Source organism: Aquarana catesbeiana, linkage group LG05, assembly GCF_042186555.1.
Source record: "Aquarana catesbeiana isolate 2022-GZ linkage group LG05, ASM4218655v1, whole genome shotgun sequence".
NCBI lineage: Eukaryota > Metazoa > Chordata > Amphibia > Anura > Ranidae > Aquarana > Aquarana catesbeiana.
Window position 1 is genome coordinate 617,557,437 of NC_133328.1, and position 24,915 is coordinate 617,582,351.

Here is a 24,915-nt window from a genome sequence, read left to right on the forward strand (position 1 = left end):
TTCAGGGATGGTCTACAGATGGATAGATTAGGAGATAGCGGGACAGATTGGGAGTTCCGAAGGATGGGAGAAGCTCAGGAGAACCTGGAGGTGAGAATGGGAGGAGGTGACAAGGGAAGCGTTTCAGGAGGTGGTGTGACATCTAGTTTTATATGTCTGTTAGTAAATCAGTGATATGTGAAGAAATGATGGAGTGAGCTGATGGGTAGAGAGATAGATTTGGGTGTCGTCAGTGTAGAAATGATATTGAAAGCCATGGGAGGCAATCAGCTGACCCAGGGAGGAGGTGTAGATCGAGAATAGGAGAGGTCCAAGAACAGAACCTTGGGGGACCCAGGGGAGAAGAGGAGATAGTAGAGTAGAGTAAGTGACACTGAAGGTGTGGTGAGATAGGTAAGATGCAAACTAACGGAGAGTACAGATGAAAGCCAAATGGATTCCCACAGCTGCTGGAAATACTATGCCCTCCCTCCCCCAGGTGAGTACAAGATATATAAATCAATACCAGTGCTTATAAACGTCTTTTTATTATGGCCGGCCATAGACGATTCAAACCAAGTATGGGCATACACACGGTTATCGCTAGCGGCTGGTACAGCCTCTAGCAATGATCACTGTCTTCTGACGGCGGAGACAGCTTACCTCACCCATCGGGAGAATACAATGGTTTGGGGGGAGGGATTTCCCTGTCAACACTGTGTGTTGATGGAGCAATCGAGTTTATTTTTTTCAAGCAACCCGTGGATGCAGGAAAGAAATGTATGTATGGCCTGTCAAAGTCCCATTATTTGTGAAATATTAGGCCTTATGCACACTGTATGTATGCTCTTGACATTTTTTTTTCTCCTACAATGCAAAAAAATGCTATAAAAAAGCTGTGTTTTGCATTAGCTTTAATGTGTGTTAGCACATGTTCCCACGTCTGGCGTTAATACATTCCATTGGCCAGAATTCTGCACATTAGAATGCATTAACGTGGGAACACACCTAGCACTAACGAGCATTTTTTATGCTCAAAAGCTTCTCTCCAAAATGCACAAGTAATGCGGGTTTTTTTTCTGCCTGTATACTCCCCTGCCACTAAACTACTGAAAACGATTACAATGCAACATGCTGCAGATTTGAGAGGAGAGTCGGGGGCGTGACCGGATGCAGGTGTGAGCAGTGTGTGAGAGCTCTCTCCCGGCCCTGATGCTGCACTAGCGCTGCTGTCCGAATGGGTCTGCCCAGCCGTGTGAAAGCCTTGTGAGCTCCGGGTCCCTGCCTTTGACTCTTAGAAGCTCCCATTGACTGAATACTGTGGGATGGCATGCTGATTGGCTGGGGAGGCAAGAGAGAAGGTTGAGAGAAGGCTGGGGAAGATCAGCTGTTATTTCTCCCTGCCGTGCGGCTGAGTTAAGCGGAGTTCGGGATCCGTGTTTGTGGCGTCGCCGGGTTGCTTAGCGACGCCATGCCGTAGCTGCGGAAGGCTTGGTACGTCGATCAGCGGCAAGAGAGGAGGCTGGGAAGATCAGCTGAGCGGAGCAGAGACTTGGGAACGAACGCCGCCGCTGTACTTGTGGCCGTGATTGGCTGTGTTTGGCTGTGTTTGGCTGCCTAGTGACACTTTGCCGACACAGCGGGAGGCTGAGGAAGTAGAAACAACGACAAATAGCCCTGCTGAAGCCCTGCTGAAGCCCTGCAGACTCCCCAGACGCTAAAGGGAGAGAGGTAAAGATCCTGATTATATAAGTATATATTACAGAGACTGTGTAGTAAAGCAGCAGGCCTGGGACCTATCCTTTGTTATATAAATAGCGGTCTGCTAAAGTGAGGAAGGACTGATTGGTGGATTTGTTAGACTGGTGGGCTATAGGGTGCTTAAAGTATCTTAGCTGGCTATGACCAAGAGGAAGGGGGAAGATCAGCTACAGCAGCCCCAAGAAAATATGCCTGTTCAAGCTACCCGGGCAGCCAAAGAAAAGGAAAAGGGGTCTCAAAATGCATCTGCATTAACAGTTGCTGCGAAGCTGGAAAAATTTGCACATAGCGCTACGCAGTCTCCAGCCAAAAATAATCAGCCGACCGCGGGAAAATCCTTAGCTGGGGGTCTGGGGGATAGAAGGAGTCTGGGGAAAGGGCCAGATAACCAAACAGCCAGTACTAGAGTAACGAATAAAAAAAGTCCGGAGAGGGAGCAGCCCGGAAGAGCAGGGGATAGCAGCCCCCTGTGATTAAGAACCCACCTTAAAAGAGGTACTATGTGCCGTAAATGCATGCAGGAGCTCGATAAGTGGGATGTGGGAAGAGCTGAAAGTTTTGAGTGAGGAGTTTTGCAGTATTAAACAAGAGCTTCAGAAAACAGTGGAGAGAGTTAAAACAGTGGAGGAAAGGGTTAGCCAAGTAGAAGATATCGTAACCCCAATGAGGCATGAGCTTAAAAAAATGCAAGCACAGCTAGACGCTAACAGCCTTAAAATGGACGAATGGGAGAACAGGTCCCGAAGACAAAACGTAAGAGTGATGGGTCTCCCTGAGAAAAGTGAGGGTTCCCGCCCTGAAGAATTTATGGAAAAGTGGCTTAAAGAGGTGTTTGGGGCTGAGGCGTTTTCACAGTTTTTTTCTATTGAGCGAGCCCACAGAGTGCCGTCTAGATCAGCATACTCATTAGATCGCCCGAGACCAATGATTCTGAGATTTTTTTGTTATAAAGATAAGCTGAATTTAATGCAAAGGTCTAGAGAGAAAGGAGACATTTTTTTTAATGGAGCTAAAATAGCGATATACCCAGATTATTCCCCAGATCTACAAAGAAGAAGAGCAGGTTTTTTGGATATCAAGCGCACATTACGGAACCATAACATTCCATATGCATTATTGTATCCTGCACGGCTGCGCATAGAGGCCCTAGGATCTATCCGTTTTTTTGAAACTGTTAAAGGAGTCATGGACTGGTTTGAAGAGAATAAAAAGAACTTATAAAGTTGAACTCGCATATGGACAACTGACAGTGTTTTTTTTTTTTTTTTTTTTTGCAGCAGCAGCAGCAGCAGGGGTCGGGAGAGGGAGGGATGGGTGGACGATGTGTGGGTTGAGAGTATTGTTTAGAATGGTGATGGGTTTTTTTGTAAACCTTGGGTCAATGGGTTTATTGGGGGGGAGGGGGGAGTATGGGGAGAGGGGGGGTGGATGAGGTGGGATGAGGGGAGAAGAGTGGTCACAAGAAAGGCTCCTAGGGCACGCCGAGTGAGGCAAGGGAGGGGGCAGAAGGGATTATTTAAATTAGGGGATAGCACAGTTGTTTTAATTATGCTTAAAATATACAGCACATGGTTAAAAAATTTTGTTTATAACTATTTAAATGTTATGAGATTTAATATAATGAGAAACTCACTTTGGGATGGGAGGGGTGGGGGGTGTGGGGGTAATTTTCCTCTGGACCCACCTGGGCCCCTCCCCATAATAATAGCACTGAGTGTGGTAAGAGGGGGTATTACTGATTTGAAACAGAAGGCCAAAAGGCCAGGGGGAATAAGGGCACATGTGGTGAATTGGTATTATCAGTTTGGATGCTGGAGATTTCTTCTTTGTAACCCTTTTCAAAAAAGTGCCGGGTTAAAACAGTATAAGCGTATGGCTTTGACTTATCAACTTATTAGTAGAAGGATGGATTTACCCCGGTACTTGCATAACTGGTATAGCTCTTTGTTGAAGTATATTTTGAATGCAACCTAGATCATTTGGGATAAGTTCTTGGAACATCAGAGGTATGAGCGAGCCTATGAAAAAAGCTACTGTGTTCCAGGAACTAGAATCGTGTGCTACTGAGGTGATATGCCTGCAGGAAACCCATCTGACTGAGGAGACTAAGTTATTAATTAGAAAATTTCAGTTACAATATCACTCAGTGTACTCCTCCTACTCAAGGGGAGTGAGTATTCTGATTAGAAAGGGTCTGATGTCAGTATTGATAAATTGGGATGTTTTATTTTTCTGTATTGTTCAATTGAGGGAAGGCCTTTTGTTATAGTAAATGTGTACATTCCCCCACCTTTTAAAATGGAGGTCTTGTTCTTGTTATTAGGGTTCCTGGAGGATAAGAGAGAGGTCCCAGTGGTGATAGTTGGGGATTTTAATACCGTTCTTGATAGTAGGATCGACAGATTCCCGCCAGGGGTTAGTCGAAGTAGAGGGTCGGAGGGAAGGCTGGCACAGTTCCTTGAGGAGGTAGGGTGGTGTGATATTTGGAGGGCTCGTAATCCCACTAGTCAGCAATACTCTTGCTTCTCAGGGACCCACCAAACGCTCTCCCGTATTGATATGGCCATAGGTAATAAAGAAATCCAACCCCTAATCCACAGAATTGAATATCGCCCAAGGGGAGTGTCCGACCACTCGCCACTGATATTGACAATAACCATGCGGGATAATGGTGGCCCAAGAATGTGGTCATTAAATCCTACATGGCTGGAATTGATAGGGAATAGGGACGAAATTAATGTAAGACTGAGAGAATTTATTGACTTTAATACAGGTACTGTATCGGGGGGTGTGATGTGGGACTCTTTGAAAGCGTTCCTCAGAGGCCTTTTGATCCAACAGATATCTAAGTTAAAGAAGCAAACAAGGGCAAGGGGAGAGAGTATTAGGGAAGAGGTTCAGGAATCAGAAAGAAAGTATGTGCTAGACCCGACTATGGAAAACCGGGACCTATGGGTATTGAAGCAACAAGAATATAAAATTGAAGAAATTAGAAGAGCAGAGAATAGGAAGGTTTTTCAGAGGCAAAGGAATTTTGACGAGAGGGAAAGAGTGGGTCGGATGCTGGCTATGCTGGCCAAAACCAACTCTCCCTCTTCAATAATTCCCATGATTAAAACAAAGAAGGGGGATATCTCATCAGATCCGGGGATAATTACCGATACATTTGTAGAATCCTATAGTGATCTATATAAGAAATGCCACTCTCCTGAGCAAGTAGAGATGGAGGAATTCTTGGGAGGTACTGTCTTGCCGGTGCTCTCGGACGCAGATATGAACAGTCTGGAAGTACCGATAACACTGGAAGAAATTGTGCAAGCAATAAAGAATATGCAGAGCCAAAAGTCCCCAGGTCCCGATGGACTGCCAGTTGAGGTTTACAAACAATTTGGGGAGGTGTTGGCCCCGGAACTTCTGAAGGCATATAATTGGTCAGCTGCAGCTGAGAGTTTACCTTTATCAATGTCTGAGGCTACTATAGTATTGATCCAGAAAGAGGGGAAAAATCAATTAGAAACATCATCATATAGACCGATCTCGTTTTTGGGCACGGATGCCAAGATCCTGGCAAAGGTCTTGGCTACCAGGCTCAATAAATGTATAGCTGGTCTGATACACCCGGACCAGTCTGGGTTTATGCAGAATAGGTCCACCAGTAAAAACATAAGAAGAACCTTTCTGAATCTCCAGACCCCAGTAGAGAATGCTGGCTCCAGGGTTGTCTTGTCCTTGGATATCGCCAGGGCATTTGACTCCCTGGAGTGGGGTTATTTATGGTGGGTAATGGGAAAATTTGGGTTTGGCCCTCGGTTCATAAAGTGGCTTAAGATACTATATCACCACCCCAGTGCTAGATTAAAAATAAATAATACATATTCAGAGCGGATCTCCCTTGAGAGGGGGACTAGGCAGGGGTGTCCTTTGTCGCCCCTGTTGTTCGCCCTGGCAATGGAGCCGTTCGCGGAGGTAATAAGAAGTTCTCCAGGCCTGCAGGGTTATAAAAGAGAGGGGGGTGAGGAGAGAATTGCACTTTATGCTGACGATGTGCTATTGTTTCTGGGGGATATGGGGCCGTCATTAGTTAGGGCAATGCAGTTGGTGGAGGGGTTTGGAATGATCTCGGGGTTAATAGTCAACTGGGAGAAATCTACAATTCTCCAGCTTGACTCGACTACTGGTTCCCTTCCGCAGGAAATACCTCGTCTTAGGGTGGTGGAGAACTTCAAATATTTGGGTATAGTAATAACCAATACCCCAATTCAGTATATTAGAGACAATCTAGTTCCGCTGTTGGAAAAGTTTAAAAGGAAAAAAGATATCTGGTGCCGGCTCCCTCTATCTATGGCAGGGCGCGTAAACTTGATTAAGATGATCTGGATGCCACAATTAATGTATATTTTACATAACTCACCGGTTTGGATTGGGAGGGAATGGTTTATAAAAATAAATTCCATCTTTCGTGAGTTAATTTGGAAGAAGGGTCAGGCTAGGATCAGTCTTCAGACCTTGCAGCGTCCTAACAGGGAGGGGGGATTGGCGGTGCCCCACCCATATAGGTACTTTCTGGCGGCCCAGCTGCAGCATCTGGGGGGGTGTGAGTGCGGGGGAGAGGTGAATACCTGCGCAAAAATTATGCTATCAGGGAATCCGCATAACTCCCTGATAGGGGCACTGGAAGCCGGAACATTAGGAAGTGCACTTCCAACATATAAATTGGTTACAAAAGTTTGGCGGTCAGTGAAGATCGAAATGGGCTATAGGGGGCCTACGGAGTTTTCACCTATTTGGCAGAATAGGCAGCTACAAGAACTGAATACTATAGAAGTAAACAGGATCTGGGAAAGGGCGGGCATAAATAGGCTGAAGCAAATATTTGATGGCAATATATTAAAATCTTTTGCGGACCTGAGACGGGAGTTTGGAATTCCTAAAGAAACATTCTATTTCTACCTCCAGATTAGACATGCACTAGAGAAGCAAATTAAGATCAAAGCACTGGATTGGTGTAGTGCACCTCTGCTTAGTAAGGTAGTGAGGGTACCTAGTCTTAAAGGGTTAATATCAGGGATTTACGACCAGCTAACGGTAAGGGCAATTAGCTCGGCACCACTCTCGCGTGCAAGGGAGGGGTGGGGGGCCGATGTGGGGGAGCTTAGCGATGATCAGTGGGAGAGAATATTGGAGCTCGGTCCACTGGTGTCCCTTTCCCTGTCGCAGCGGGCGTCGCACCTCTTGCTGGTACACAGAGCCTACTATACCCCCAAGAAGCTGCATAGATTTGGTCGAAGACCAGACGACAAATGCCCCAGGTGTTTGGAGACGGGCGACCTTATACATTTAATGTGGAGATGTCCGAAATTAGCTAGGTATTGGACTGAGATCCTAAACATTATAGAAGCTAGAGTTGGGATAAGAGTAGAATACGAGGCTAAGGCGTGTGTGCTGGGTCTAATTAGCAAGAATACGGGGGAAGACCACATAGGTATAGCAATTGTGCGGGGTCTATACCAGGCGAGGAAATTGATCGCGAAAGCATGGTTATCAGCAGTGCCCCCTACTCCTGAAGAATGGGTTAGCACAATGAACTCACTGGTCAGAACAGAGAGGACAATTTACATTAGAAGGGGAAGTTATAGGAAATTCTCAAAGATTTGGGGTTTGTGGTGCCAGGGTAGGAATATATAAATTTTTAGTGCTGGCAGGACCATTAGTAGCTAGGAATAGAGTCTTGAGGGAAATTGTATTAAGTAGTATGTACATGGTTAGGTAACAAGTTTTGTTAAATTTAAGATATTACTATTTATTGGAAAGCAACTGTGGGGGAGGGGGTGGGTTTTGAGGGTGTTTGGGAGAGGGGTGGGAGGGGGGTGGTTAAAAGGGGGTTGTGTAAGGGTTTGATATTTTCACTCTTTTTCTATTGTGATATGGGATAATATACGTATTAATGGCTTGTTCATGTTTGTATAATGTTTATAACGAATACTGTATAATTTGAAAAATCAATAAAAAAGATTTAAATGAAAAAACTACTGAAAACACCTATATTGTAGTGTGCATGGACATATAAGCTAACATGGAGAGGAGTAATCAGGCAAAGAAAAAAAAAAAGCTCAAACGTTCAAAGAAGCAGCTTCTTTGAGCTGCAGCATGCACGAGGCCTATTAATATCTTAGCATGTTTAAACTCTCACCAGAAGCAAGTGCTTGTGGGTCAAAAAAAAGCTTGATTTCAAAAACTGCTAACAAGTCTTCTCTTTATTTTATCACCTTCAAATCTTCCTCAGAACCTTATATCACCAAAAATATAACAAAAACAAAACAAAATATAACGTAGTATATTCAAATCCCATAATATACAAAATAATAATTTCTGGGACTTTATATATGTCTCCAAAAGTACATAGACTTCAATTAAAAAAATATAACCGATATCCAGCGTTGGATAGGATGTAATATGATTTAATTTTATGTAGGGGTGGGGGTAACAATGGGAACATTCTAACTCCACAGAGGCACCGTCCCTGAGAAATACAAAATTCAGACTAAAAAAAGGGTAAAGTGGGACTTTGAGTGTGCCTCGATGGGGTTGAAATAACAATCTATACCACAGATTTAAAAATGTAGAAAATGTTTATTCACCATCCATGGATGGAAACCTTAAAAACAGATTACAATCTGAAATAGATTACAGTTTTACTGTTTCTTTTGGTCCATATTGGGTATGCAGATCCTGGTAGAGAATGTCAGAAATGTGGCCTACGCGTTTCGCGGGAGACCCCGCTTCGGTGGGGCCTTTAAAGTAGTACAAAAAATTGTAATACTTATATATTTTTTGTGCTATTTTAACCACTTGCCGTCTGCGTTATAGCCGAATGATGGCCACAGCGCAGACCTGAATTTCCAGGAAGCCATCATATGACGGGCTCCCCTTTGCACGCTCCCTGCGTGCACCCTGCAGGGCACGCACTGTGATCACAGAGTCACTGAGACTCAGGTGATCACCGATCCGAGTAAGGGGCCGGTCCCGGCCCCTTACCATGTGATCAGCTGTCAGCCAATGACAGCTGATCACATGATGTAAACAAAAGCTCGGTAATCTTTTTTTTTTCCTCCTCACGCTGACAGCATGAGGAGAAAAAAAAGCCGATCACCGGCTTATCTGCAAGGGACATCGGTCCCGAAGAGGCACTTATGCCTCATCTGTGCCCACCTGTACCCCCTGCCATTGCCGCCTGCCAGTGCCCACAGTGCCCACCAGTGCCACCTATCAATGCCTATGAGTGCCACCTATAATTGCCCACAAGTGCCACCTATCAATGCCCACCAATGGTGCCATTCAGTGCCACCTAGCAGTGCTGCCTATCAGTGTAACCGATCAGTGCCCATTATTGCCACCCATCAGTGCCCATCATTGCCACCTATCGGTGCCCATCAGTGCCGCCTCATCAGCGTACATCAATGAAGGAGTAAAGTTACCGGTTTGCAAAATTTTATAACAAAATATAAAAAATAAAAAAAAAGTTTAAATTCGGTCTTTTAAAATTTTGTTAACAAAAAATAAAAAACGCAGTGGTGATCAAATACCCCCAAAAGAAAGCTCTATTTGTGGAGGAAAAAAATGATAAAAATTTCATTTGGGTACAGTGTAGCATGACTGCACAAATATCATTCAAAGTGCATCAGCGCTGAAAGCTGAAAATTGGTATGGATAGGAGGGGGCTTTAAGTTCCCAGTAAGCAAGTGGTTAAAGGCCCTGACGAAGCGGGTCTCCTGCTAAACGCGTAGGCCACATTTCTGACATTCTCTACCAGGATCTGCACACCCTGGACCAAAAGAAACAGTAAAACTGTAAGCTATTTCAGATTGTAATCAGTGTTTTAAGGTTTCCATCCATGGATGGTGAATAAAGTTTTTCTACATTTTTAAATCTGTGGTATAGATTGTTATTTCAACCTCACCGAGGCACACTCCAAGTCCCACTTTACTCTATTTTTAGTGTGAATTATGATTTAATTTTAAACCTATCTCCTATCTATCAATTTTAGTTCTCCTAAATTTGCATATCCTTTTTTCTCACCGCGGTTGGTCTCCCTCTTTCCTCCACGGGCCTCTCAGAGCTTGACTTGGAATCCAACCGTAAGATTGTTATATTTGGAGGATAACCCCCTGGAGGTGATTTTGACATTAAATGATTTATTTGGTTGTAATGGTTAGTGAGTAGTTAATACATTTTTTTTCTTCTTTTGCAATTGATTTGTTTATTTTGCTTATTTTCAGCTTTTTTATTGATATCACATGCAGATATAATTGAGGTCTGCGAGGTCCTGAAGAAGCGGGGTTTTCCGCGGTGACCCTGTCACATTGACCCTATTGACATTACAATTAAGATGGATGGCTGATAGTTGTATGTAAAATCATGTTTTTATTTTGATATTGTAATAAAAATTGGTTTTATTTTTTTATATGTACTTTTGGAGGCATATATAAAGTCTCAGAAATTCTTTTGTTGTATATTACACGATTAGAGATGATGTCTCTAATTTTGGTTATGAAACTCGCCCTTTATTTATTGATCTATATTTAAATTCCAATATACGTAAGCATATAGGTGGTAAATAAATGGTTTTGAATGTGAAGTTGCTGCACTATGATACTTTTTTAATATTTTTTGCATGGCAATCATCTGTTATTTTTACTGAGAACATTAAACTTGGGGAAGGTGGTAGAGATTGAGGAGTGAACTGAAGGAGCATTTAGTGGGTGATTCTTTTTGGTAAGATATATTAGCATATGGTAGTGGATGCATTTATTTTAAAGTGATTGTAAAGTCTTGTTTAAAAAAAAAACAAAAAAAAAACAAACAAACATGTTCTACTTACATGCTCTATGCAGTTGGTTTTGCACAGGGCAGCCTGGATCCTCCTCTTCTCAGGTCCCTCTTCGCTGCTCCTGGCCCCTCCCTCCTGTCGAGTGCCCCCACAGCAAGAAGCTTGCTATGGGGGCACCTGAGCCAAGCTGCAGCTCCGTATGTCCATTAAGACACGGAGCTGCCATTCAGCCCTGCCCCTCTCTCCCCTGATTGGCTAACTGACTTTGATTGACAGTCGATGGAGCCAATGGCGCCGCTGCTGTGTCTCAGCCAGTCAGGAGGGCCGAGTGACTCGTGGACATCACTAGACAGAGATGGGGCTTAGGTAAGTATTAGGGGGGCTGAGGGGGGCTGCTGCACACAGAAAGTTTTTTATCTTAATGCATAGAATGCATTAAGATAAAAAAGCCTTCTGCCTTTAAAACTCCATTAATCACATGGGTATTTAAGGTTTTGCACTGAGATTCACTAATAAATGTGAACACAATTATTGAGGAATTTAAAGCAGAGCTCCACCCAAAAGGGGAAGCACCGCTTGTTTGCACCCTCCACTGCCACATTTGGCACTTTTTTGGGGGGGAGCGGGTACTTGGTTTTGACAGGTACCCACTTCCTGCTCAGATCGCCGTGGCGATCTACGAGGCTGTCTGGCCCCTCCTGCTTCCCCCGCAGCATTCTGGGACATACATAGGTCCCAAAAAAAGGTGCAACCATTCAGAAAGCGCACCGTGATTCGCACATGCCCAGTAGGAAATCAGCTGTGAAGCCACAAGGCTTAACTGCCGGTTTCCCTTACCTAAGATGCCTGGCGCCTGCACCCAAAGCAGATTGGAGAATTGGCTCAGGCAAGGACATTGCTGGATCCCTGGACAGATAAATGTCCTTATATTAAAAGTCAGCAGCTATAGTACTTGTAGCTGCTGACTTTAAATTTTTTTGGGGGGCTGGAGCTCCTCTTTAAGTGATTTATGTAAAATTGTGTTACACTATCAAAAATATTTTTTTTTTTTTAGTACACTGACGTTTGGAGAATGTAATCGCTGAAAATTTCTGCGAATGCTGGCGAATGGGAATTTATGATATATGACAGCTGAATTTTTATGTCTGCTAAGAGTAAGCCCGGGTTCACACCTATGCGAATTAGATGCGGCTTACACCGCATCTAATTCGCAGGACATTTTAAAATACATTCATATGAATGTATCTGGTTCACATATGTGCGTTGCATTCGCACTGCGCATTGCACAAAAAACGTGTGCGTTTTTTGGGCATTGCGGTGCGAACTACAAGCCTATTATCTCCTATGGGAACGCATCTGATTCGCAGATGCATTGCGTTCTGAACAAGGATTTTCTCTTTCTCCTCACTACACCTCCCCCTCTCCCCCCCCCCCCTCCCTCCCCCTCTCCCTGCTCTCTAATCCTGAGCAAAAACGCAATGAATCCGTTGAACAGGAGATTGTTATCTCCCCAGTGAAACCTGAGCTTCAATTCGCACCGCACATGTGTGAAACCAGGCTTAATGAGACACTATTCCTTCCACTGACACCAATGGTGGGGCGCTATTCCCCCCACTGACACCAATGATGGGGCACTATTCTTCCCTCTGCTTCCAATCGATTGGGGCACTATTCTACCCACTGCCTCCAACAATGGGGAATTATTTCTCCCACTCCTGCCAATGATGGGAAACTATTTCTTCCCACTGACACCAACAATGGGGTACTATTCTTCCCACTGAAACCAATAGGGCATTTTCCTTCCACTGACATTGATGGGTACTATTCCTCCCATTTACACCTACAATGGGCACTATTCTTTCCACTGACATAAACAATGGGGCAGTATTGCTCCCCCCCACTGACACCGAAGATGGGGCACTATTTCCCCCAGACACCAGCATTTAACTAACCACCAATGCAGGGGTACTTTACTGAAACCAATGGTGCATTAGTGAAAATAATGATTGTCACCTATATTATGTATACATTTACAGTTTGCTAAGATACAAGAGAAATGATTTTGGATGTTTGCAGCAGAAGAAAAGACAACATTCTGTTACCTTTTACAAAGCAGATAACCCACAGTACGAAACAAACAAGGGCACATATTTGAATACCTAGGTTTAATGTCCTGTAAAAAGGGCGGGACAAGGGGTGGGCAGGAGGGACGGGTGCCCTGGGCACTGTGGCATCATGTGATGTAGGGGGGGCAAAAAAAGGAAGTTGGAGGGAGGGGATTTGGGTTGGGAGGGGGAATTTGGGCAGTGGCAGGAGATAAGAATTGTTCTAGGAGGGGAAATTTGGGGAGGTGTGCTTGAGGTGGTGATTTGAGAGGATTTGTTTTGGGAGGGGGAATTTGGGGGGGCGGCAGAGGATTGTTCTAGTAGGGGAAATTGGGGGGGTATGCTAGGAGTGGTAATTTGAGGGGATTTGTGTTGGAAGGTGGGATGGAGGAAGAACATTTGTGCTAGGCGGGGGTATTTGGGGGGTTTTGTGTTTGAAAAGGTAATATAGTAGAGCGATAGGATTTGTGCTAGGAGGGGTTTTTCTTTTTTGGGGGGATGCAGGTGGATTTGTTCCAACAGGGATGACTGGGGGTATTTGTGCTAGGAGAGAAAATTTGGGGGAATTTGTGGTTGGGGGATTGGGGGGATTTGGAGTGTTTGAGGAGAGGGGTAGAGTATTTGTACTAGGAGGGGGGGGATTTTGTTGGGGTGGGAGTGGATTTGTGCTGGGGCATATGGGAAGTGAAAGGATTTGATCTGGGGCGGTTGGGGGCAAAGATTCGTGCTGGGAATGTTTCTTTTATCAAAAGAAAAAAAAAAGGGAACCTTTGGTGTTCCTTTAAGGGGTAAGCATGCAGATTAGTGCTCGATTTTTTTGGGACACATAATGATTTTTTGGGAGGGGTGGGGGTGCAATTTGGCATGTTCTCCATGGGCTCTAGATGACCTTGTCCCGGTACTGCCTGTACAGCTGGGTAATATTATTTGTTGCAGCCATATAAGTATTTGCTTTGGGCTGTGGATTTTTCTAAAGCAAATTATACTTGTAGAAATAGTAACCTGTATAGGGCACAGATAACAGAAAACGCTCCATTGGTGAAAAAAGGTATTTTCAGCAAATATTCTTCAAGATTAAAACAAACCCCAAGGGTTTTTGAACCAACATTCACATGAATAATTTCTTTCTTCCACATTCAGTGCAGGTGAACGTGTTTTAGATAATATGGCAATTTGATTTCTCTGTGCCGGAGGAATGCATTAAGGTAAAAAGAAAAACGTTTTTAGCGTTAGTATCATTTTAAGGTAGAAAAAAACCTCTGCCCTTATAACCACTTAAGAAATTCCATTACCAGTTTCTAACTTTTATTTATATTTTTTTTTAATAGAAAAAAAAAATTATCTATCTTTGTGTCAATTTTTAATGGCTTCTTAATTTTTTATTAACAGCCCTTGCAAATTTAACGTTTCCCAACATTTCTACACACGAGCGGAATTCCCGACAAAACAAGTCCGATGGGAGATTTTCAACGTATATTCTGACCGTGTGTATGCCCCATCGGACTCTTTCTTTCGAAAATTCAGACGGACTTAGATAGAGAACATGTTCTATATTTATCCGATGGAACAAATTATTAATCTGAAAAAATGCTCGTCTGTATGCTTTTCCGACGCACCAAATACGACGCATGCTCTGAAGCAAGTACGAGACCGAAGCTATTGGCTACTGGCTATTGAACTTCCGTTTTCTAGTCCCATCATACGTGTTGTATGTCACCGCGTTCTGGACGGTCGGACTTTGGTGTGACTGTGTGTAGGCAAGACAGTTTGAGCGGAATTCTGTCATAAAAACCTTCAGAGTTTATTCCGACGGCAAAACCGGTCGTGTTTACAGGGAATTAGAGTGTCAGATCAGACCATCTACCACCCCCTCCTCCATCACTGAAAAGATCCCTTGACCGATACTGACAGTGGGAGCAGTTGCAGATCGTTAGCCATTATGAATGGTATTTAATCATCCAGCCCAGACTGCTCCAGAAAAACTCTTTCCAACGCTGTCAGGGTTACCTGTTGTAAAAAGCATTTACTTCTACAGTAAGGGGAAAAAGTATTTAATCCCCCTGCTGATTCTGTACATTTGCCCACTGACAAAGAAATTATCAGTTTATAATTTTATTGGTAGGTTTATTTTAACAGTGAGAGACAGAATAACAACAAAAATATCCAGAAAAACGCATTTCAAAAAAGTTATAAATTGATTTGCATTTTAATGATTGAAATAAGTATTTGATCCCTTATCAATCAGCAAGATTTCCGGCTCCTAGTTGTATTCTATACAGGTAACAAGCTGAGATTAGGAGCACTCTCTTAAAGGGAGTACTCCTAATCTCAGCTTGTTCTCTGTATAAAAGACACCTATCCACAGAAGCAATCAATCAATTTAGATTCCAATCTGTCCACCATGGCCAAGACCAAAGAGCTGTCCAAGGATGTCAGGGACAAGATTGTAGATGTACACAAGGCTGGAATGGGCTACAAGACCATCGCCAAGCAGCTTGGTGAGAGGGTGACAACAGTTGGTGCGATTATTCGCAAATGGAAGAAACACAAAATAACTGTCAATCTCCCTCGGTCTGGGGCTCCATGTAAGATCTCACCTGTGGAGTTCCAATGACCATGAGAACGGTGAGGAATCAGCCCAGAACTACACGGGAGAATCTTGTCAATGATCTCAAGACAACTGGGACCATAGTCACCAAGAAAACAATTACAGGAACGTCTGAAGTTTTCTAATGAACATCTGAATGATTCAGAGGAGAACTGGGTGAAAGTGTTGTGGTCAGAGGAGACCAAAATCGAGCTCTTTGGCATCAACTCAACTCGCCATGTTTGGAGGAGGAGGAATGCTGCCTATGACCCCACTGTCACACATGGAAGTGCAAACATTATGCTTTGGGGGTGTTTTTCTGCTAAGGGGACAGGGCAACTTCACCGCATCAAAGGGAAAATGGACGGGGCCATGTACCATTAAATCTTGAATGAGAACCTCCTTTCCTCAGCAAGGGCATTGAAAATGGGTCGTGGATGGGTATTCCAGCATGACAATGACCCAAAACACACAGCCAAGGCAACAAAGGAGTGGCTCAAGAAGAAGAACATTAAGGTCCCTGAGTGGCCTAGCCAGGGTTCAGACCTTAATCTCATAGAAAATATGTGGAGGGAGCTGAAGGTTCGAGTTACCAATAGTCAGCCTTTAAAACCTTAATGACTTGGAGAGGATCTGCAAAGAGGAGTGGGACAAAATCCCTCCTGAGATGTTTGCAAACCTGGTGGCCAACTACAAGAAACATCTGACCTCTGTGATTGCCAACAAGGGTTTTGCCACCAAGTACTAAATCATGTTTTGTGAAGGGGTCAAATACTCAATCAATTTATAACTCTTCAGAAATGCATTTTTCTGGATATTTTTGTTGATATTCTGACTCTCACTGTTAAAATAAACCTACCATTAAAATTATGGACTGATCATTTCTTTGTCAGTGGGCAAACGTACAAAATCAGCAGGGAATCAAATACTGTTTTACCACACTGTAACTATCTGTATTGGGATCCCGCTGTTAGTAGCAGCGCCCTCACTACCTGCACAAAGCTTTGCATGAAGCCGTGGCCACTACTGCACTCAAGTGACTCCTGCCTCTATCTGGAGCGTTCTAGAGGTGGGCTCGGTAGTAGACAGTGTTCCCTTTAAAAATTCATGAAGATACTGAAAGCGGGAGCAGTTTGCAGGGAACGGTGACGTAGTGCTGGCAAGGATTGGCAGCAGTTAGTAGGAACCGAATAGATTACTACTTGCAAGGGTTGTACTTTAAAAAATGAAGCATGGACTTAAAAAAAATTAAAAGAATAAAAATTAGCCTCATACAAGTATTTTTGTCAGCATCAGGGACTATTGCAATGATTTTTTTTTTTTTACCATTGCTTTGCTAGAAAAGTATTCTTTGCATTAAGATGAAAAACCTTCTGTAGTGCAGCAGCCCCCCCCCCCCCCCCCCCCACCGTGCTGCCCTTTTAAATACCTGAACTGAATTGTTCCATCGGTGAGGAAGAGCACAGCAGCTCCAGCCGCTATCTTGTGTCCTCATTGGATATATTGATAGCAGCAGGAGCCATTCGCTCCCGCTGCTGTCAATCAAATCCAGTGACACGGGAGTCGGGAGGGGTGGGTCCTACTGTCTGTGTCAAATGAATGCAGCAGCAGGACTCGGGAGCGTGCCCCCTGGGAATGCGGATCTCCGTGGGGGCAATTGAGAAGAGGAGGAGCCAGAAGCACCGCTGGGGGGCTCAAGAAGGGAAGGATTAGGGCGCTTTGTGCAAAACTCTTACACAGAGCAGGTAAGTATGACATGTTTGTTATTTAAAAAACAAAAAAAAGAACCTTTACAACCTCTTTAAAAAAATAAAAGTAAAATTGAATTATGTTTATGTGATTATGGGGTAAATGGTAGGATTGGGCTGTTAAAAGTATAACTAAAAGACAAAACTTTCTCTGTAATTGTCCTGTTCAATAAAGTCAAGTGAAGTAAACATGAGGGGTTGAATCACATATTTCAATTTGCCAACAGAACAGTAATAGAGGGAAAATCTCCCAATGGAGACACTTGTTCCCGGGATCGCTGTCTAAGAGGGGATATCTTCCAAATTGGAAAGATTTTCACTTACTTCCTGTTGAGTCTCCAGGACAGGAAGTGAAGGGAAATCTGCCCAAAGAGACATAGATGGCAAAAAAAAAAAAACTTGAGTTTCAACCCTCCCCTACTCTACTAAAATGAGAAAAAAATTGTATTTAGATATACTATAAAGGCTAAGTTTACTATATAGGGAAAACTATGAAATGCACACATAAATAATAATGTGTATTTATCATTTTTTCTACAGGATCCTGCAAAGCATTGCACCCTCGATCAGTGGATCACAGGGCAGGCTCCAGCAGTCACTGCCTACAGCTTTCTGCCCGTACCTCCGTATGGACTTTCTGTTATAAGGCTGTAGCAAGTGTCAATGAACTACAAGGGAGCTCATAAGCGCCCTCCTAGTTCACTGAGAACTACAATCTGTCTGCTGTAGTGGAGATGGGACTTGTAGTTTATTCATTCACAGATTGCTGTGAATAAAAGACACGGCCCCACATAGCTGCACCGTTTTCAAAATGTGCGGGGAGAGGATCCCCACCCACTGTTACAGTGAAAGGGGTGGGTGAGCGGAGCATGAGCTGGAACATGTTACATGATAAACCCTAAATACAGGCGTAACATGGAACACATTCCAAAGGTGAACTTAGCCTTTAACCACTTAAGGACCAGAAGGATTTGCCCCCTTAATGACCAGGCCATGCACTGCGTCATTTTAACTGTAAATTGCGCGGTCGTGCGACGTTGTTCCCAAACAAAATGTATGTCCTTTTTTTCCACAAATAGAGATTTCTTTTGGTGGTATTTGATTACCTCTGCGGTTTTATGTTTTGCGCTATAAACAAAAAAAGACCGACAATTTTGAAAATAAAAATAATTTAATAAGCTAATAAAAATATATTTTTTACTTTTTGCTATAATAAATACCCCAATTTAAAAAAAAAAAATTCTTCATCAGTGTAGGCCAATATGTATTCTTCTACATTAAAAAAAAAAAAAAAACACAATAAGTGTATATTGACTGTTTTTTTTTACTAGCAATGGCGGTGTTCTGCAATTTTTAGCGGGACTGCGACATTGCAGTGGACAGATCGGACACTTTTGGCACATTTTTTGGATCATTGACAGTTATACAGCGATCAGTGCTATAAAATGCACTGATTACTGTATAAATGACACTGGCAAAGAAGGGGCTAACACTAGGGGGCGATCAAGGGGTTAATCATCTTCTCTGGAAGGTGTTTCTAACTGTGGGGGGGGGGACTGACTGGGGGAGGAGAGAGATCTCTGTTCCTAATCACTAAGAACAGCAGATCTCTCCCTACTCCCCTGTCAGAACAGGGATTTGTCTGTTTACATTGACAGATTACCGTTCTGGATCTCATGTTTACCGATCGCGGGTGGCCAGCGGACATCGCGGCCATGCGCAGTGGCGATGCGCTGCAGGCGCGCGCGCATTCCCTATTGCTCTTAAAGCGGCCGACGTACACCTACGGCGATTTGCCCAGGAGAGACAACCTGCCGCAGTATAATGACGGCGGCTGGTACTCAAGCGGTTAAGGATAGTGTTTTTTCTATAAACTTTGACATTCATTTAGAATTAAATTTATATTCTACAACATGTGACAGGCTGAAAGGCATTTTGTGCAGCTGACAATCTTTGAATGTCCCTTACCTTTAACTGCGGCAATGTGGCCACAACGTATTTGCGATATCCTTCATACTGTGCACAGGGGTTCCCCACCAGGTACAGGTCCCGCAGATGAACATTGTGCTGCAGGCTCTGAACAGTAGACAGCTCACCTACAAAGTTCACTGTCAGATCCAGCTTCTGTAGAGACTCACAGCCTGTGAAGAATAACACAGATGTAAGGTATGTGTCCAAAAACAATGAGGCCAGTGTGCGACTCCCAGCACTACCCTGGGAACAACAGCTTAAAGGAGTTGTAAAGGTTCTGTGCATTAGGATAAAAAACCTTCTGTGTGTAGCAGCCTCTCCCAGCAGCCCCTAATTACTTATCTGAGCCCCATCTCTCTCCAGCGATGTCCATGAGTGTCTTAGCTACCCGAGACCCCCTCTGATTGGCTGAGACAAAGCGGCGGCCGCATTGGCTGCCACGGCTGTCATTTAAAGTCGTTTAGCCAATCAGGGGAGAGAGGGGGCGGGGCCAGGTCAGGGCTCCATGTCTAAAGGGACACGGAGCTGTGACTCGGCTCGGGTGCCCCCATAGTAAGCTGCTGGCTGTGGGGGCACTCGATAGGAGGGAGGGGCCAGGAGCAGCGGAGAGGGACCCCAGAAGAGGAGGATCCAGGCTGCTCTGTGCAAACCCAACTGCACAGAGGAGGTAAGTATAAAGGCTCGTACACACTATAAGAAAATCGGGCGAACATTTTCATCCAAAGAATCTTCCTACGATTTTCATATGGTGTGTACAGAACACAACAGCAGATTCTGAATTTTCATGTGAAAATTCCCGAAGGGACAAACTCCAAAAATGTTCTTGTACGGGAAGAGAACGAACGATTTTCATTTAATGTGTACCGATTTCATATGATTTTCATACAAGAAAAATCAGAAAAGGAAGACTGCGCACGATCAGAAACAATAAACAACAAAAAAAGTATTTTTCGTACAAGAATATTCATAAGAATTTTCGTACAAATTTTCTTTCATCTGGTCCGATTTGCTGTGAAAAATCGAGGAAAATCGGATGAACGTTCGCCCGATTTTCTTATAGCGTATACCCCACTTAACATGTTTATTATTTTTTTATTTTTTAAATGAGACTTTACAATCACTTTAACATAGAGGTGGCATCAGATGTGTCATGCCGCGTACACACGATCGGACTTTACGGCAGACTTGGTCCGGCGTACCGGATTTCGTCGGACAATTCGATCGTTTGTGGGCTCCAGCGGACTTTGTTTTATCAAAAGTTTGACAGACTTAGATTTGAAACATGTTCGGTCGAAAAGTCCGCTCGTCTGTATGCTAGTCCGACGGACAAAAACCGACGCTAGGGCAGCTATTGGCTACTGGCTATCAACTTCCTTGTTTTAGTCCGGTGTACGTCATCACGTACGAATCCGTGGGACTTTGGTGTGATTGTGTGTAGGCAAGTCCGTTCATTCGGAAAGTCCGTCGAAAAGTCCGCCGGGCAAAGTATGCTGTAAAGTCCGCTCGTGTGTACGCGGCATAAGTGTAATACTTCCAGGTATTTATTACCTCTCACAGAGAACACAATACTTCCCCTGACAATGCCTTCAATTGCTCCCCAGAAAGACAGAGCCATCTTTTTTCAGGCATCATTTAGGGATAGTATCTATTTCTTGGACTAAGATGCCAGCTCAGAAATGAGTCACTAGTGTAAATTCTTTTGCCTGTGCATTCTTGACTGTGTCCACAAATGTCTCACACAGATCTCACCTTGTGACTTGCTGGAAAATTACCATGTTGCAGATGACTGGGGGAGAGGAGATTGAGGAAATGCTTCCTCCTGCCTGCAGCAGACTGATGACATTATCCCAGCATAGGCAAAGTTCTCCTTTGCTAAATATCATTAAATGTCAGGAATTTATTTATAGTAAAGTTGTTGAAAGCCGAACTTCACCCAAAAAGTTATTACATGGTTGAAATATCATATATTATTTATTATTATTATATCAGGTACTTATTTAGCGTCATCAATTTACTCAACGCTATATAAGACACAGAGATAGTCATTAAATTACCGTATATACTTCAGTATAAGCCGACTTTTTCAGCACATTTTTTATGTTGAAAAAGCCCCCTTTGGCTTATACTCGAGTGAGTGTGCAGCCTCACTATGCCCATTTGCATCCTCACTGTGCCCATCTGCATCCTCACTGTGCCCATCTGCAGCTGTACCTTTGATAACCAAAACAGCAAATGTCTCCTGCTGTGTCATACAGTCTGTTCGGCGGCCATCCACTGTAACAAAGCCCCGCCTCCTCCTCGTTCGTGATAGACAGAACACTGATACAATGCTGGGAAACTGTTCCATCTATCACGGACGAGGAGGAGGCGGGGTTTTGTTACAGTGGACGGCCGCTGAACAGACTGCATGACACAGCGGGAGATATCCGCTGTTTTGGTTATCAAAGGTACAGCTGCAGATGGGCACAGTGAGGCTGCAAATAGGCATTGTTTACCCAGTAGCTGCGGCATTTCCCACCCTTGGCTTATACTCAAGTCAATACATTTTCCCAGTTTTTTGTGGTATGCGCAGACCCATCGCAGGCATTATTCGATAGAACACCAGCATTCTTTTTTTTAATAAAGGACTTGTCAAAAATTGTGTGCGCATTTTTATTTACTTTTTGACACTTTTTTGGTGAATGAGTAGATTCTGATAAGTCCCCCCTCACACCCCCATAACCCCCGGGCCAGTGTTGTACAGAAGAGGCCCTTGTCCTCATCAACATGGGGACAAGGTGCTGTGGCCCCCCCCCAAAGCATCTTCCCCATGTTGAGGGCATGTGGCCTGGTATGGTTCAGGAGGGGAGGTGCTTGCTCACCCCCCCCCACACACCTTTCCTGGACTACCAGGCTGCATGCTCGGATAAGGGTCTGGTACGTGTTTTGGGGGGATCCCACGCTCTTTGTTTTTTTAATTTTGGCATAGGGCTCTCTTTAAAATCCATATCAGACCCGAAGGGTATATTTCACAAATTTTTATTGCCGGCAATTGTTTTTTTTTTACATTCATCTTTCAGCGGGGATCCCCACTGACAGCTGATGACTCATCCGTTGTTAACGATGAGGCAGGCAGCTTCCCGGCCCTCTCCCTAACAACCTGCTATTCACTGGTTGTTAAGGACGCAGCGGCCCCGCTCCTTATGGCTAACGCTACTAAATGTAGCCCACACACTGTACTAAACACTGCTAAACGCCAGCAAAAAACGCTAAAATGTTAGCGTTGTTTTTAGCAGTTTTTTTTAGCTGTTTTTAGCTTTCTAGTGTGCAAAAGGCAGCATTTTTAGATTTTTTAAATAACAAACATGTTATACTTACCTGCTCTGTCCAATGGTTTTGCACAGGGCAACCTCGATCCTCTTCTTCTGGGGCCCCCCCACCATCGCTCCTGGCCTCTCTCCCTTTCCAATGCCCCCCAAGCAAGCTGCTTGCTATGTGGGCACTTGTGCATGCTCGCTCATCACGCCTCCCTCCCACTGCTGTGTCTGAACCAATGAGAAGATAGCTGAGAAAGCCTCTGCTCTTGTGCACATCACTGCATTGAGATCAGGCTCAGGTAAGTATTTAGGAGGGCTTGGGGGGAGAAGGGGAACTGCTTGCAGGTTTTTTACCTTAATGCAGAAAATGCATTAAGGTAAAAAGCCTTCTGCCTTTAGAACCACTTTAACAAGAGAGGATCATAAACTGTGAACATGCAATAAGAGTTGTTAAAAAAGATGCTTCAAAACACAATACATAAGACTGCTAGAGATTACGGCTATAACTGCCCCTTTGCAAATCATTGCGTCCTCATTTAAGCTTCTTACCGCCCATTTAAAAATGACTTGTGCCACATTTGATGTTTCTCAGCAAGATATATTACAGAAGATCAGAGGAAAAAATCAAACCATACAACAGAAAATGGATGGACGGGAAGAAGAAACGGTAAGATAGTGTGCAAGAGTAAACCAAACGATTGAATATTAAAAGTCACTCTAAAGAATATCTTTCCTTAAAGCGGTAGTAAACCACCGTTAAAGAAAAATAAAATCCCCTGCAAGGCAATGTTATAATGTGCTAGTATGCATCGCATACTAGCACATTATGAGAGACTTACCTTAAAACGAAGCTCTCCAGCACCACGCTGTCACTGCTGAGAGGGCTCCTATCTTCACCTGGTCTTCCTTCCGGGTTTGCGTCCTCCAGCTACATGAGTGCGTGCGGGAGCCGCCGTTTACGGCACGGGCTCTGAAGGTATACCGAACCTTCAGAGCGCATGCACCGGTGACGTCACCGGCTGCATACACTCTGAATATCTCCTAAACACCGCAAGTTTAGGAGATATTCACAGTACCTACAGGTAAGCCTTATTATAGACTTACCTGTAGGTAAAAGATGGAAAAGCAGGTTTACTACCACTTTAACTGGCTTGCATAAATATCTAAACAGATTACGGTCTGCAGGGGCTCTGAAAGCCACACAGTAACTACCAAAGGGCTACAGGTTGGGCATCAGGGCTTTCCTGCAATTTCATGGCACATTGCCAGTTAATAAAAAAAAATCATTAATGGAAAGGAAAAAACATTGAAAGTAAAGCCGCCCATGCCCATAGATGGTTAGTTAAAGCGTTTGTTACCCCAACACTTCATATTGCTGATATGTGCCTGCTGAGTGTACTTGTATGAGAAAGTATCCTGTTCTCTTTGTATTGCTTCCTTTGTGTGAAATCCCTGGTGATCCTGTCAGTCTCTCTGCTTTCCTTAAAAACTGACCACATTAAGAAGAGCACACTGTGGTCAGTTCTCTAGCTGTGCTGGCAACTCAGCCTGATCTCCTCCAATGATCAGACTTGTCCTGACACACCCCCACTGCACAGCCTCTAACTGGGAAGATCAGTGTGCTGTTACTTCTCCTTCCCCAGCTCTTATTTAGCTGACAACAGAGGGAATGTGATCACTTATAAAGAAGGGAAAGAGGTATTTATAATGTATTTTTATATCTATACAAAAATATTTTGCCTTTAATTTCTATTTGAAACTGAAGGAGTTATTTTGCAAGGCGATCGTTTACACTCATTTTAAATTTTCGTTCAGCCAGCAGGCTGCTGGTGGGGCTGCAAATTTTATGCTGACTGTCCATTCTCAATGACCACTCTGGGAACCTGTAGTATGAGATGACGTTTTCACACTACATGTTGCAGCAAAAGCCTTTCTTGTGCTTCTCCGTTTAAGATGAACAAAATCAATAAAGTCATAAGGTGAGGAGAGCTGGTCCTGTAAGTAAAATGACATATAGTTGGATCAATGGATAGTCATGACCCAAACCCCCCCCCAAAGATATACACCCGGCTGTGTATAGCCACTAATTTACCTTCCTGTAAACAACGTGATTTATTCTGACCCCGTGTGACACCTAATAAATAAAGAGTTAAAAAAAAAAAATACACTCAGCTGAAAATTGTACGGAATAGTCAAAATAAACCACATACTGCACTATTCTACTTAAAACTGCAACACGAAAGTAATTTTAATCATTCCACCACCACAGTAACTACTGCACAGGCATAATAAGCTGTAAAAAAAAGCTCAGGGGTACAATGGCAGCTGAGAATCAGGCTGTGTAACGTTTGTAGAAGTGATTCACTAGAAATGATCACATCACATGCCAATAAAGTGGTCCCCATAAATCTTAATACATAATGCAGTGTGGGGGCACTGGGCCTACCCATCTGTTATGAACGCATAGTCTCTGAATATTTGTGACGCGTCTAGATTGTGTGTGTGCTGTTAATTTTTATTACTTTAATGAAATTGAATTTTAAAAAAAAATGTATACATACCTTCCAGGTTCTCAATCCTTTCAATGTTGTTCAAAGCTAAATTCAAATATTCCAGTTTTTTTAAACGGCCAACATTTTCT

At 43.6% G+C, this 24,915-nt stretch overlaps 1 protein-coding gene across 1 annotated transcript in view; it reads right to left on the bottom strand.

Moving 5' to 3' along the window:
- Positions 1–24,915, bottom strand: part of DNAAF11 (dynein axonemal assembly factor 11) — a 151,224-nt gene that overhangs the window by 114,966 nt on the left and 11,343 nt on the right. Inside the window, 2 exon segments of the mRNA XM_073632267.1 lie at positions 18,976–19,148; positions 24,836–24,913. Of these exon segments, the coding sequence (XP_073488368.1) occupies positions 18,976–19,148; positions 24,836–24,913 (251 nt within the window).